General features: G+C 35.0%; 1 protein-coding gene across 2 annotated transcripts in view; it reads right to left on the reverse strand.

Moving 5' to 3' along the window:
- Positions 1-9,800: 9,800 nt before the first annotated feature.
- The window catches only part of LOC126812095 (RUN and FYVE domain-containing protein 2), an 86,047-nt gene continuing 78,555 nt past the window's right edge, over positions 9,801-17,292 (reverse strand). For both annotated transcript variants that reach the window (XM_050538328.2, XM_050538329.2), the window contains exons 15-16: positions 16,250-16,376; positions 9,801-14,543 (exon numbers count right to left, since the gene is read on the reverse strand). In XM_050538328.2, coding sequence (XP_050394285.2) covers positions 14,406-14,543; positions 16,250-16,376 — 265 coding nt within the window. In that variant the 3' untranslated portion in view covers positions 9,801-14,405. The remainder of the gene's footprint in view (positions 14,544-16,249; positions 16,377-17,292) is intronic.

A 17,292-nucleotide genomic window follows, 5' to 3' on the forward strand; every position in this document is an offset into this window, starting at 1 on the left:
AACGGTCTGTTAAAGCAAGTTTTTAGCATGACGTGCACAGAACTGTGGGTAAACCCACTAGAAACATCAACGCTAATTGGTTAACCAATTGTCTGACATCATAGGGTCAAAAGCCGCTTGTATGACCTCTGATGCCACTACAACCGGTCAGATCTTCATGTAGTGTTGGCCATCGACAGTATAAAAAAAAACGAAACGAAATATAGTTCTGTATTGTAATCAGATTGTCGATCAATATATGGAGAGAGGGAGAGAGAAAGAAATAAAGAAATGTGGTTTAATGTCCACTGGACACAAAATATAGATGTATATTTTTATCAGATTGGGTAATGTTTATGTTGTAGGACACTACTTGGCATATGGCCGTCTTGGTTACCCCAGTTGGTGCAGAAAAGTAAGACAGAAAAAGACCTAGTTAGTGTTTAATGAAATTAAACCAATTTCTCTCTCCCTGTTGTGATTAGTTTTTCTGGTTCTAAATAATAGGTCAATGGACTGATTCTTGACTTTTTGATAAATCATTGTCTCTTTGTCAGGTATTACTAATACTCTGACTGTTGGGAATTTTCATCATTATGCTAGTGTTTTTTGTTTATTTTGTTTTGTTTTTTATATCACCTCGGCAATCGGTAAAAAAATTTTTCAATTTGACTTTGAAGTTCCTGAGGGGCGTTCAAATGAAATTGTAGGCAAGATCTAGCAATCCATCGCTGTCATTAGCCTACACATCTAAAGATGAGTCAAGTAGACATAGTATATATCATGATTTTATATTGAGTTCAGCAAACCTAAAAAAATATTTAGCTCTTAACACAGTAACCCGGGTATCATTTAATCTTGTGTATCTAGCAACAATTTCTTTCACATTCATTTAATATCAAATCTTTGTTTAAAAATTCCTAAAAACTGTTTAAAATCACCATAAATCGTTTTATTTGTACTTGTGTCTAGTTTAAAGCTGACCATTCAATTTTTATACGCCCACATTGAAGTGTGGTCGTATATTGTCGTTACCCCCGCCCCGTCCAGCGGTCCAGCGTCCACAATTGCTTTTATACATAGTTTCTAATTGATGTATTTGATACATTAAAACAACAAAAGTTTTATAATGGGCTATATTTTAGTTAAAATAAGGCAAACAATTTTGAGTAAATTCTTAACTTAAGTTTGAGAATGCTTTACATGTGAACTCGGGGCCTGACAACATGTTTGTTGAGGATATGAGAATGGGATTGGGCTATAGTTAATGGCTTATAGCTTATATAAACAACCTCTTCCTCTCAGAGAGTGAGAGAGAGCGAGAGAGAGAGAGAGAGAAAAATGGGGTTTAAAGTCCTCTCTCTCTCTCTCTCTCTCTCTCTCTCACAATTTGTGTTTCACTATTTTATTGGTTTTTGTAATTTGATATTACTTTGTGCTCTTAAGTTTGTTGTGTTCATGTGATACTTGTTTTTGAATGTCATGGTTTTGTTCATTTTGATATTATATAACGGAAAAGGAAATTATCTGTTTCCCTGTTGTGATATAAAATATACAGGATGGGACTTCACTATAAGGTGGTTTACAATGAGGCGAGTTTTACTATAAGTTGATTCACAATGAGACTAGTTTCACTATAAGGTGTTCACTGTGAACTGAGTTTAACTATAAGGTGGATTACAAAGAGAGTTACACAATAAGGTGGTTTACAAAGAGAGAGTTTCACAGTAAGGTGGTTTACAATGAGGCAAGTTTCACTATGAAGCAACTAACAGTGTTACAGTGAAACCCTCCAGTAAACCTTATTGGCGACCCACTGTTATCTGTGTACTCCCAACATGGAAGAAAGAACTCTTATTAATTTATCTGGGCGATGTTTCGAATACAACTCGCAAGCAATTAGCAATTGTTCTATCATAAGTATTTCTTTATTAAATTACTAATTAAAATATTAAATTACTCCCAACATGGATGAAAGAACTCTTACTAATTTATTTGGGCGATGTTTCGATTAGAACTCGTGCAAAGTTTTCAAGCAATTACTAATAGTTCCACCATGAGTATTTCTGTGTTAAATTACTAAATGCCTGTAAAGCATTATCAGCATTATAATGAAGTCCCAGTGTATGTAATAACTGAAATCAAAAGTTCTTTAAATTTTATATTTTATATATGTATCAATAATTGTTTTATATTAATTTATATATGTATCAATAATTGTTTTATATTATATATATGTATCAATAATTGTTATATATTTTATATATATATATGTATCAATAATTGTTATATATTTTATATATGTGTGAATAATTGTTATATATTTTATACATGTATCAATAATTGTTACATATTTCATACATGTATCAATAATGGTTTTGTTTTATATATGTGTATCAATAATTGTTTTATCATATATATATGTATCAATAATTGTTATATATTATATATGTATCAATAATTGTTATATATTATATATGTATCAATAATTGTTATATATTATATATGTATCAATAATTGTTATATATTATATATGTATCAATAATTGTATCAAAAGCTACCAAAAACAATTAGAGAAAGTTCAACTTTTGTTAAATCTAAATTCAAGTTAAAAACACACTTGTTTAAATATTATTACAAACTGTGATGTGAAATTTGTTAAGCGCTTAGAAATATCACCGTATATAATGAAGCGCCATATAAGATGAAAAATAATAATAATAATAATTGTTATATTATACTTGTTCAAGTTTTTATAAGCTTAATTTATTTATCTATATCGATCACATAATTTTATAAAATTTTATATTATATATATTTTTTATACCAAAGAAAGGAAGATAAATACTGTAAAACCAGAAATTATTACTTAAAAAGTAGATTAAATACATATTGAAATTAACACGACTTGTATCATACTTTCCACAATGGTGGGGGGTTTGATAACTGAATGGTTAGCGCGTGTGCACGCTGTATCATAAGGTCTGTGATTGAGTCAACAGGCGTGGTTTCGATTCCCAGGTTGTACATGACAAGGAGTAGGGTCACCTGTTCAATCTCGTGGGTTTTCTCCTGGTTCTCTTGTTTTCTCCCACTGCTAAAGAGACCTACGCGCAAGCGAATTATTGAAATAAACAATTGAACCATATGTTAGTCCCAAAACTACCTAGTTTGTGTTGAGTTGACATTAAATCCTCTCTCTCTCTCTCTCTCTCTCTCTCTCTCTCAAATGGCCTTATATTAATCGACAATATGATTAAAATACAGATCTATATTTCGTTTCGTTTTTTTATATTTTCGATGGCCTACACTACATGAAGATCTGACCGGTTGTAGTGGAAGGTCACATCAGAGGTCATACAAGTGGCATTTGAGCTTTATGACGTCAGACATATGATTAATCAATCAGTGTTGATGTTTCTAGTGGGTTACCCAGAGTTCTGTGCACCTCGCAATAACAAACCATTTTATTGGCTAATCCCTTACATCATCCAGAATGCGGGTTATATAACAACTCTTCCAGATCCTAGTGTAGTAAAGACAAGTAAAATGAAATAGAATCTGTGTTTTATTCAGATTGAATATTTGATTGAGTGGCTTTTTGCAATATTAACAATAGCTTATTTTGCAATATGTAAATATGTGGTGTGCTGTTTGATAATTTGTATATCCAGATACCAGGGTCCTTGAGAGGAAATAAATGTGCTGGGGTGGGACCTTTTTTGCCCCCACCAATCCCTCCTTTCCAACACTAGTCATATCTAGATGATTCATTAGCAGATTGTAATAAAGCAAAAACTTTTGTACATACTTATTTATATAAGCTTCAAAGGAGCAATACAAAATTCATGCATAATTGCCCATTTCAATTTTGTACATACTTATATAAACTTCAACAATAAAAAAAAAATCATGAATAATTGCCCATTTCAATACATTGGCAACCCCCTCCTGCAAAAATTCCTGGCTCCGCCCCTGATGGTACTATATTCTGGCTATTCACCCATTCTACTATCACGTGTAAGCTGATACCGTTGACTAATGAAGCTAGCCCTTTTAGTAATTACAATTTTTGTCATTAAATCATATAAGTGGTCAGTATTCTAAACAAATGTTTAGTATGTACAGAAAGTGGTTAGAAATTGTACAGTTGTCATTAATTAGCAAGTGTGTAACTAGCTGTAAAAAATGTGACTATTTATAACACCTATCACAATTGAATACACAAACCTGGACAATAGAGGTGTATATCATTCAATAGTCACAGTTTTAACACCTTAGTGACAAAACACCTACTTAATGACTACTGCCTGATTACTAACAATTTTAACTAACTAATACAGAGAGAGAGAGAGAAATGGGGTTTAACGTCCACTCAACACAAACTAGGTCATTTCGGGACTAACATATGGTTTAATTTTATTTCAATAATTCGCTTGTGCGTAGGGGTCTTTAGCAGTGGGAGGAAACCGGAGAAAACCCACGAGGTTGGACAGGCGACCATACTCCTTGTCACGTACAACCGGGGATTCAAAACCACGCCAGTCGACTCAATGACAGACTTTATGATACAGCGCGCGCACGCTAACCATTCAGCCATCCAACCCCCCCTAACTAAAACACATTATGTATATAAACTGATGACTTTGATCTATTAGTGTCGTATATTTTCATTTATAACAGTTATTTGTTGCTTAGTCAACGATATCAACATTACAGTGATATCAGTTACCCTTTTTTTTAACCATAAATTGGCTAAGTGGGGAAGACACTGGCTGGTTAGTCTGAAGGTCGTGTGTTTGATCCAGCATTGCCCGAGAAAGTTCATCAGGATTTTCTTTGTTTCCTCCTTGTCAGTTGTGCAGGACGGAGGACCTGACGAAGACAGCTGTCTAGTCATTCGGATGGTATAAAAAAACAAGGTCCTGTGTCAACATTGGGGTGCACATAAAAGATCCCTTGGCAGATGGAATGTGATATAAGAGTATACCTGTCCTCATTAGCCTAGTCGGAGCAGAACAGTAGGACGTTAAACCCCATTTCATTTCATTTTAACCATAAATCATAAGGGATAGTGGAAACATTTCAACACTTTCGCCAAAATGAATATATAACCTTGGATAGATTTACAAATACCGGTACTCACCCACCTGCCCATTTAATTTCTCATTTTCTATCTGTAGTGTCGTTCACTCAACAGTGAATTATTCCTTTTAACCCAAATGTTGAAACTTTGAGATGGTCCCTAATCGACATATTGACGTCATGCCAAAACTTGGTAAATATTCCCCAATCTGTTTCACAGAGGTATTGCAAAAGCCTTCTATATCTGTGCAACTTTACTCACCTTTGTAAGTTCAATGGCTTCTACATGTGATTATGGAGGGGGTGGGGGCATGTTGTATCATAAGATCTGTCATTGAGTCAACTGCCATGGTTTCGACTCCCTGGTTGTACGTGCCAAGGAGTAGTGTCACCTGTCCAACCTCGTGGGTTTTCTCCGGTTTCCTCCCACTGCTAAAGACCCCTACGTGCAAGCGAATTTTGAAATAAAATTTAACCATATGTTAGTTCCGAAATGACCTAGTTTGTGTCGAGTGGACGTTAAACCCCATTTCTCTCTCTCTTTTCTCCCCCGGTTTCCTCCCTACTTTGTGGGTTTTCTCCAGTTTTCTCCCACTGCTAAAGACCCCTATTTATTGAAATAGAATTAAACCATATGTTAGTCCCGAAATGACCTAGTTTGTCTCGGGAGGAGGTTAAACTCCATCTCTCTCTCTCTATTTCTCTCTCTCTCATACTAGAATTGAACCATATGTTAGTCCCAAAATGACCCAGTTTGTCTCAAGAGGAGGTTAAACTCCATCTCTCTCTCTCTATTTCTCTCTCTCTCATCCTAGAATTGAACCATATGTTAGTCCCAAAATGACCCAGTTTGTCTCGGGAGGAGGTTAAACTCCATCTCTCTCTCTCTCTATTTCTCTCATCCTAAAATGATCTAATCGGTATTTAGTCTTATTTGTCTTTCTCTATTTCCCAAGAGCAATACGTGGAGAAGTTCAAGATATTTAGTTTCTCTGATAATAACCTCAAAATTAGCTTTTAAATCACAATAATGTAGTCGTTAATCACCTTTGTGTCTATGATTGATAAAAAGAAACCTACCAAATATCTTCTAATGCTTTTTTAATGATTGGAAGTAGATCTAGCACTCAAAACAAACACATTTTTTTTTTTTTTTAAATTTTAACTAGATCATCCAAAATATTACATTGTATAACATCTTCATTTATATATTTGCCATTTTAAATCAATCCCTGGTTGTACGTGACAAGGAGAAGGGTCGCCTCTCCAACCTCGTGGATTTTCTCAGGGTCCTCCGGTTTCCTCCCACTGCTAACAATGTAACCCAGGTATCGTTTAATCTTGTGTATCTAGCACTAATTTCTTTCACATTCGTTTAATATCCAATCTTTGTTTAAAAATTTGTAAAAACTGTTTAAAATCACCATAAATCGTTTAATTTGTACTTGTGTCCAGTTTAAAGCTGACCATTCAATTTTGATAATGAGTGTCCAATTTACAAGTGTTTAATTTCTCAATCATTGTTAAAAAATAAACAACCCAATTGATTACTGATGTATAATGATTAATTTTTGAAAGTGATCAGGAAATTAAATACTTGTAAATTGGACACTCATTATCAAAATTAATCAGTCAACTTTAAACTGGACACATGTACAAATTAAACGATTTATGGTGATTTTAAACAGTTTTTATAAATTTTTAAACAAAGATTGGATATTAAACGACTGTGAAAGAAATTAGTGCTAGATACACAAGATTAAACGATACCTGGGTTACAGTGTAAAGACCCCTACGTGCAAGCGAATTTTTGAAATAAAATTTAACCATATGTTAGTTCCGAAATGACCTAGGTTGTTGTCGAGTGGACGTTAAACCCCATTTCTCTCTCTCTCTCTCTCTCAAATCAATAAGAATATAATTATTAGTGTGCGAGTGATGCATTAACATCTGAGGAGCCACAGTGGCTAAGTGGGTAAGACGCTTGCTGGCTAGCCTGGAAGTCGCGAGTTTTCTCCCAGTGTTCGCCAAGAAAGTTTATGGAGCCCCGGTGGCTCAGTGAGTAAGAAGCTGGCTGGATATCGGGAGTTCGATCCAGGTGTTGACCCAGAAAGTTCGCATGGATTTTCTGGCATGCTTTCCCCTCATCAGTAGGCAGAGGGCCCGACAAGGACAGTTGTCTAGTGGTTTGGATGTGACAAAAAACGAGGTCCCGTGTACACATTGGCATGCACGTAAAAGATCCCTTTTATATAAGAGTAGGCCATAGCGCAACACTGTCCAGGCAAAATGCCCCGCATACCTCACTGCATGGCGTATGCCTGTCTTCATTAGCCAAGTCGGGGTTAAATGTTTTCCTTAAAAACCAACATGTTAGAATAAAGTTTAAAGGAGCTAAGTCCCTAATATTTGGGACCTAGAAATTGACACAAATGGGTCGCAACACATATAATAATGTAGTATGAATGTATATAAATTGATTTACATTAAATCGTTTCCTTTTTTTACTGTAATTTCTAATCAGTTAGGTTCGGTCTGCGAAATACGCCAGTGTTCTCAATCAAATTTCAATCTCTAGCGTCTGGTTATTCCAGTCTACGCCGATAGTATTTATTAGGCATGCTCTCCAGATAAGAATATAGCATCACCGTTTTAAACATAACTTGTGGAATATGCCTAGCCTCGTTTTTCGAGTCCCTTATTACAAATAGGGCTCGTGTACCAATTGTAAAATGTTTATTTTGTCTTTAAATATTGGATATCAGAAGGCCATCTTTTCCCGTTAAGATCACAACACCAATGTTGATTTAAACTGACAAATAAATCGTGTTTTCAATGTCGAAGATTTTGGATGATACTGAGTTAGCTACTTTAAATATAGAGTTTTATAACCATCAACTGTCATTATAAAACATTTTAGTCGAAAACATTATTTTAATCATAGTAAACAAAAAATATGGGAACCCTTTGGGACTATATCTTATCATTAATGCCATCTTGTGCAAATGTTCTTAAAAATGTTAATCTATTTGCATGAATTTATTGGCTTTTCTAGTGGCATCCTTTCTGCAATTGTCTGGGTCAGTCTTAAAAAGCTTTATTATTTTAATCATAACATTTCTACTCATGTTCTTTGAATTTGAGGGGGTGTTTCCTTCCACTGCTAAAGACCCCTACGCTTCTAGTTTGTGTTGAGTGGACATTAAACCCCATCTGCGAACCGTTTTTGGTCTGTTGTGTTTAATGATTTGAATCAATCAACTTAAACATACATTATGCAAGAGTTAAATCTGCCTATTACAGGTCTTTCTTTAGGCCTTAAATGTAAAATAAACTATTAATTAGACATTTATTAACATGACAAGGCCATAATCAACTCTCGATGCCCTCGGATGGGTCCGATTTTAATTTGATTAGAACAGTATGGCCATTTAATGATTTAATTTAAAAATGGTGTGAAACAAGGCTAAGCCTCGAACAACCACTGCGGTGGTTACAATCAGTGCACACATCTTATCAAACCTTCAAAGGCTTATATCTTTGCCCAGAATAAAGTAATTTGAATGAAATTTTCAATATATTCATTTTGCATTATCTATTTTTGACCTATTATAGCAAGAACAGCCAGCGCTTTATCTAAATCTTCCATAATCCATCTTTAAGTTATGGTCACTTAAAGTTTACATTGTTTTCTCACCAACATATAATGGTCACTTAAAGTTTACATTGCTTTCTCACGAACATCTTATGGCCACTTAAAGTTTCTTACCAACATCTTATGGTCACTTAAAAGAGAGAGAGAAATGGGGTTTAATGTTCACTCGACACAAACTAGGTCATTTCGGGACTAACACATGCTTCAATTTTATTTCAATAATTCGCTTGTGCGTAGGGGTCTTTAGCAGTACAAATCGAAACCATGCCAGCTGACTCAATGACAGACCTTATGATACAGCGTGCACATGCTAACCATTCAGCCATCCAACCCCTCCTATGGTCACTTAAAGTTTACATTGGTTTCTCACCAATATCTTACGGGCAGTTTTTCAAAAACATGTTTAAACATCCTACTTTTATACACAAACATGTTTAATCAAGACAGGAATATGTCATGAGGGAAATACTGCCCATCCGAACAACAATGGAAGCTACGATGGAAAATCCGAAGGAATTTTCTTTGGCTAAAACCACTCAGATCCCCTGTTCAGCAAATTAGTGCTGCACTCACCCAGTCACCATGGCTACCATTCTTTACTCAGAATAAGTTTTATGTACTGGAACATATATGCATTTATATTGGATTTGTGCCCCAAAAAGAAGCTGCCAACATGAGTCAAGTATTTTGACGAAGACCATTAAACCCAATTTCATTTCATTTCTGGTCCGAGACCACTTGTTTGGTCAAAATCTATGACTCCACTACAAGTCACAAAAATGAAATGAAATGAAATGGGGTTTAACATCCTACTGTTCTGCTCCAAACTGGGCTAATGAAGATGGGCATACGCCATACAGTGTGCTATGAGGGAAATTTTGCCAAGGCAGCGGCACTACGGCTTACTCTTACATCGAATTCCAACTGTCAAGGGATCTTTTACTTGCATGCCAATGTGTACACGGGACCTCGGTTTTTCGTCTCATCCGAATGACTACACAGCTGTCCTTGTCAGGCCCTCCGTTCTGCACCACTGACAAGGGGAAATCACGTCGGAAAGTCACAAAGAAATAAAGATGAAAACGATTAATATTTTTATTTGTAAAGTATTTGATAGTAACAGTATTATATAAACATCCAGTCTGATAAATACAAAAATATACATAATAATAAGATGAAGAATATGAGGTGTGTGTATATTGAATATTATAATTAATGAGAATATTTAGGGTATATAGTATACATATAATTTATACATTATATTACATTTCTTCAATCATTTGAAGTCAACTATTTATTTAATTTCACTTAAAATATTACAAATTTAATTAATTCAGTAATTTTAAAATATATTCAGAAACAATACAAAACCAAGTGTATGGCGCTATTGCGTGTTGCATGTGCAGCTCAGTGGTTCTGTTGGGGCGATAAGTTCTTCATCTGTGAACATACTCTCAAAGCATATCAAGTGTCCATGACTATTTATCATATCACAACCTGCCTAGGTATTTGCATTTCAATATCCCCTACTTTTTTTGAAGAGTATATTACAAATTCAGTAATTTTAAATAAACTACTATTTATTGTATCTGATTGCAGTGAGCTTTCATCTCAATCAACATTTGCCCATCTTGATGGACTGGTAGTGAAATTTACATGCCCTAAAACATTAGGTATTGCAGTGAATATAACCATAAAAAACACCTTTCAGAACTATGACATTGATATATCTGTAATAATACTTCTCATTTGAGGTATTTACATAACTTACAAATTTTTAATTATCAGTAAATTATACAGTTTGATTAATATCAGACCATCCTTTCTTTTGTTTCTATGTTGTTTAGACATATAAAACATTTAGGTCCGTAGTACCGTAGTTGATCTTCAAGTACGTAGTAAGGACCAACCAAAACAAAATCAAGAATGCAATAAAGTTTAATTTAGATTGTAAAACGCAGAAATCATTATTTTTCATTTTTTCCTGTACTTTCCACAAACAGTTTCAGACGGTATAAAATAATGTCAAAGAGAAGTAAATTGGTAATAGATAAAAGATAGCTGTCTGTTTATGAGCTCCAAGAAAGTAGTTCTATATACATGCCATTCCCATGTTATTTACATTCCCATGTTAAATATCGTTCATAAAAAAAAATATATACATGTATAATATTTATCTTAATATTAAAAACAAAACTTTAAGGTCATGTGACAAGCTGGGATATATATGTCAATCTGATTAAAAACACAGATCCTATTTCGTTTCGTTTTTTATAGATCAAAATTTTGTTTTACTTGTCTTTAGTACACTAGGATCTGGAAGAGTTGTTATATTACGGGCGTTCTGGCTGAAGTGAGGGATTAGCCAATGAAACGGTCTGTTACGGTGAATTCTTGGCATTTCATGCACAGAACTCTGGGTAAACCACTAGAAACGTCAACGCTAATTGATTAATCAATGTCTGACGTCATACATATAGTGTCAAAAGCCGCTCCTACAACCCCTGACGGGACCTTCCAGTACAACAGGTCAGATCTTCAAGTAGTAGAGGCCATTGAAAGTATAAAAAAAAACGAAACGAAATATAGATCTGTATTTTAATCAGATTGTAACAATCATTCATTATCAAAATTGAAAGGTCAGCTTTAAAATGGACACAAGTACAAATTAGATGATTTTTGGTGATTTCAAATGATTTTTACAAATTTTTAAACAAATATTTGATATTGAATGAATGTGAAAGAAATTAGTGCTAGATACACAAAATTAAATGATACCCAGTTTACAGTGTGACAAGTTGTGATTTACAAGTCATTATGATTATCTCCCTTGTGTATCACCTTGTGTAGGAACTTGATAATTGTGAAATAATCTATTCTTAATCATCAATTCAATCCTTAAATTTATCCGACGATGTCACCAAAATCATACTTAAAGCATAATAATAATCCCTAAGCAACAAAAACTTGACAAATAGGATGGTTAAATCCCTCCATCAAGAAGGTATTTTGTCACAGTCATGGAAGTTTCAATATACTACATATTAAAGGACAATATTAGTGTCAGTCATTATCATAATAGAACAGATTAAAACTGAGAAAACGAGAAAAACAGAAAAAGTCTGGGCATTACCATGTTTTTATTAAGTATAGAATGAATAAAAACAAAGACATGTAGAGAATATTTCTTTTTATCTCGTTTTTCCTTATCTTATGACATTCAGTTACTTTTTTACTTTTTTAATTTATCAGATATCCACTCAAAGCCTCACATAACAACTGTTGGTCTTCAAGGGAATTGTTAGTGAGCAGAAATTCGCCCGTGTATCAGTTTTCACTTGTTACTTCAGTCAGTTATATTATAGAAGCATAACTCGTGTTTTCCTCTTGCGTTCGTCACTTCCCTTTTTTGAAAGATTCATAATGCATCTATCGTAGCAATGATCTCTGTGTTAAAATTATATCTGGAACGTGGTTAACCAGTTCTATCACATATATGATAATGACTGACACCAATTCTCCGTCAAAACCTAGTAACTGACTTTTTTTTTTATCAAAATTGAGTTAGGACCAAATTTGTAGTTACTAGGGTATGTGCTCCCTGTTGTTGTACTAGATATTCCAATCTTTTGATTTTGTAAGCAGTTACACCCATGACACAACCTAGCAACTTCCTTCATTTGCCTAGTATGCCACAGAAAAACCTGTTCCCTTTACATTATCTAGTTTTTAACTATCATAGTGAGAACTGCTAGCTCTTTATCTAATCTCCCATAATGAATCTTTAATTACCTAATCAATCCAGCCTATTATCAACATAATCGGGTTGAGTGGTAGTTATACACTCACTCAGTAAACTATATTAATTTTGGAATTTTGAATATTATTCACCATGTCGTGATGTGCGATTGGGTATATTCCTGGTTGGACAATTTAGGATGTTTGGAAAATAGGGTCGAACATGTCCGGAATATATTACATAATTAATCCAGCCTATTATCAACGATAGGCCTAATCGGGTTGAGTGGTAGTTATACACTCACTCAGTAAACTATATTAATTTTGGAATTTTGAATAATAATAACCATGTCTTGATGTGCGATTGGGCATATTTCTGGTCGAACAATTTAGGACGTTTGGAAAATAGGGTCGAACATGTCCGGAATATATTACATTATTAATCCAGCCTATTATCAACGATAGGCCTAATCGGGTTGAGTGGTAGTTATACACTCACTCAGTAAACTATATTAATTTTTGAATTTTGAATATTATTCACCATGTCGTGATGTGCGATTGGGCATATTCCTGGTAGGACAATTTAGGATGTTTGGAAAATAGGGTCGAACATGTCCGGAATATATTACATAATTAATCCAGCCTATTATCAACGATAGGCCTAATCGGGTTGAGTGGTAGTTATACACTCACTCAGTAAACTATATTAATTTTGGAATTTTGAATATTATTCACCATGTCGTGATGTGCGATTGGGCATATTCCTGGTAGGACAATTTAGGATGTTTGGAAAATAGGGTCGAACATGTCCGGAATATATTACATAATTAATCCAGCCTATTATCAACGATAGGCCTAATCGGGTTGAGTGGTAGTTATACACTCACTCTGTAAACTATATTAATTTTGGAATTTTGAATATTATTCACCATGTCGTGATGTGCGATTGGGCATATTCCTGGTAGGACAATTTAGGATGTTTGGAAAATAGGGTCGAACATGTCCGGAATATATTACATAATTAATCCAGCCTATTATCAACGATAGGCCTAATCGGGTTGAGTGGTAGTTATACACTCACTCAGTAAACTATATTAATTTTGGAATTTTGAATAATAATAACCATGTCTTGATGTGCGATTGGGCATATTTCTGGTCGAACAATTTAGGACGTTTGGAAAATAGCGTTGGACATGTCCGGAATATACGGGTGAAATCTCATCACTGGTATATATATTGTTAAAACAAGAAGATTAAAATTATAAAGTTATATTCATTCTGATCTAATTACCAATCAGATCCTATTTCGTTTTGGTTTTATAGTTCAAAATTTTGTTTTACTTGTCTTTACTACACTAGGATCTGTTATATTTACCGGCGTTCTGGTTGAAGTGAGGGATTAACCAATGAAATGGTCTGTTACGGTGAGTTCTTGCCGTGCTATGCACAGAAATGTGTGTAAACCACAAGAAACGTCAACGTTGATTAATATATCAATGTCTGACGTCATAGGATCAAAAGCTGCTCGTACGATCCTGACAAGACCTTCCAGTACAACCAGTTAGATCTTCATGTAGTGTAGGCCATCGATAGTATAAAAACGAAACGAAATATAGATCTGTATTTTAATTAGATTGGGAATTCCCATGAGCCTGATTAGAGAATTCCCGATAGATGAATTTTCCATATGGAAATGACCCTTCACCTCTACACCAAAGGCCTAAAAACAGATGATGCCTAGCTAATGAATGTGAGCTGCAAAATATACTTTTGGCGTAAAAACTACAAAATTTTTGAACTTAAAGCTGAATTATTTACAGTAAAAATTCTGGAAGGGTCGAATGGTTATGAATGCGAGCTACAAAATAAACTTTTGGCGTAAAAACTACAAAATTTTTGAACTCAAAGCTGAATTATTTACAATAAAAATTCTGGAGGAGTCGAATGGTTATGTTGCTGAGAACCTTTGCAGTAAAAATGTCTGACAATCATCACAGACACGAACTGGTTTGGAAGAAGAAGGCAGTGACATCTTATTATCGGAACACTCATTACAGTATATATATCCACAGTTTCTACAATGATGCTACAAAATACAAAACATATCGACAAAAATTAAAATAAATTTCATAAAACAGAGGAGTGTTTCAGTGGCTCATGCTAGGTTCCCACTACAAAATATAAAAGATATTGAGAAAAATGAAAATATATTTTATACAAATAGAGCTGGCTTTTCTATACACCAGCAGCAAAGTCCAATCTCATTAGGAGAGAGAGAGAGAAATGGGGTTTAACGTCCACTCGACACAAACTAGGTCATTTCGGGACTAACATATGGTTTAATTTTATTTACATAATTCGCTTGCACGTAGGGGTCTTTAGCAGTGGGAGGAAACCGGAGGACCAGGAGAAAACCCACGAGGTTGGACAGGCGACCCTACTCCTTGCCACGTACAACCGGGGATTCGAAACCACGCCAGTGGACTCAATGACAGACTTTATGATACAGCGCGCACACGCTAACCATTCAGCCATCCAACCCCCCCAATCTCATTAGGATCTGCAGTGGCTTATTCTAGGTTCCTATTATTATCACAATTCATGCTACGATTAAAATCGTAATTAAAATAAATTTTGATACAAATAGAGCAGGCTTTTTTTATACACCAGCAGCAATGTCCAATCTCATTAATTAGGAGCTGCAGTGGCTTATGCTAGGTTCCCACTGTCACGGTTCGTGCTACAATTGAAATCGTGGTTTTAATCGAGGATTAATCGTTGTGATCCTGTCATGTCTTATCATATATTTTGGTTAGTCGTAGCAATAGTGTTGACTGTATCGAAACGTATCTGCATCAAACCAATTTAAACGAAACAAAATGAAATGAAATGGAGTTTAACGTCCTACTCTTCTGCACCTAACCTGGGCTAATTGAAGACGGTAAAGGAAACAAGCAGCCTCCACAAATCACAGGTGTGGAACCAATCAGATTGCAGATGTTATGAGGTTATGACCCAAATGGAATTGAATAAATTATTAATGCAGAGCAACAATATAATGAATAAGTTAGTTCTGGTAATAATCTATTAAAACCCAGAGCTTATTTTGTTTCGTCTTTTATAATTAAAAATTTCATTTTACTTGTCTCTATTACACTAGGATCTGGAAGAGTTGCTATATAACATGATGATATGAGGGATTAGCCAAGGAAATGGTCTGTTATGGCAAGTTTTTAGCGTGAGGTACACAGAGCTGTGGGTAATCCACTAGAAACATCAACGCTGATTGGTTAATCGAATGTCTGACATCATAGTGTCAAAAACCACTCATATGACCTCTGATGCAACCTTCCACTACAACCGGTGAGATCTTAAATTTATGTAGTGGAGGCCATCAAAAGTATAAAAAAACAAAACGAAATATAGATCTGTATTTTACCACAGGAGTCAGTGCATGGCGGCCGTGACAAAATAGAAACGGACGAAAGTAATGTAAATATTGGAAACAAGTGGCTATGATATCGTTTTGTGGGAGTATTCATGCAAATGAAAACGACTAGATTGAAGAAAAAACATATCTGAGTGAATCGACAGAGGTTTGATAGCCTGACATTACGAATTGTTGAAAAAAATCGAGCCGAAGCGAGAGCAGGTAAAATCGAGTCTTCAACAGGCATTGCATTCCTGTTCTTTTTTATTATATATTGTCTGGTTGGACATGGTGTATGCATATATATACGGATAGAAGGTCAGACTCCTGTGATTTTACTCAGAATGTTCTGGTATACTCACCTTTCTGCGTGATATTGAGAATTCTTTTTCACATTTTTTACAATGTTTAGATTCTGTATCATCCATCCATTGAGCTTCTTTCACAACCAACTGACTTTCTTTCATATTCTCTACTTTCATTTTTGAACTGAAACAAAACACAATCATAATTAAGTCTTGCCAATCACTACAACTTGGATATCGTGTATTTAATGTGCTGTTTTAGTGGGAGTTTCTGTATTTAATGTTTAGTTTCGAATCATTGTAGTCAAATTGTTCAAATTCATTGAGAGAAAGAGAGAGAGAAATTGGGTTTAACGTCCTCTCGACACAAACTAGGTCATTTCGGGACTAACACATGATTTAATTTTATTTCATTAATTCGCTTGCGCATAGGGGTCTTTAGCATTGGGAGGAAACCGGAGGACCCGGAGAAAACCCACGAGGTTGGACAGGCAACCCTGGGATTCGAAATCACACCAGTTAACTCAATGACAGGCCGTATGATACAGCACGCACTTTCTAACCATTCGGCCATCCAACCCTCCCTAGATCCCGTCTAAATGTAATGTAAATATTGAGATGTAAACAAGAAGGTGCAGTCATCAGCAAAATGACGGACAGAGAGACAAGCTCATTTCAATATCTATATACCTAAGGTTGTTTAGCTCAGGATATTAAAACACTATTTTACATCAGGTAAGCACAAGTTACCCGAGGGAAGAACAAGATACCCAAGGGAAGAAAAAGGCACCTCAGGGAAGAACAAAATACACCAAGGAGGAATAAGATACCTCAGGGAAGAAGAAGGCACCTCAGGTAAGAACAAAATACACCAAGGAAGAACAAGATACCTCAGGGAAGAACAAGATACCTCAGGAAGAAGATACACCAAGGAAGAACAAGATCCCTCAGGGAAGAACAAGATACCTTAGGAAAGACCAAGGAAGAACAAGATACACCAAGGAAGAACAAGATACCTCATACACCAAGGAAGAACAAGATACCTCATACCTCACCAAAGAACAAGATACACCAAGGAAGAAAAAATTACCTCAGGGAAG

Source organism: Patella vulgata, chromosome 2, assembly GCF_932274485.2.
Source record: "Patella vulgata chromosome 2, xgPatVulg1.2, whole genome shotgun sequence".
Lineage (NCBI taxonomy): Eukaryota > Metazoa > Mollusca > Gastropoda > Patellidae > Patella > Patella vulgata.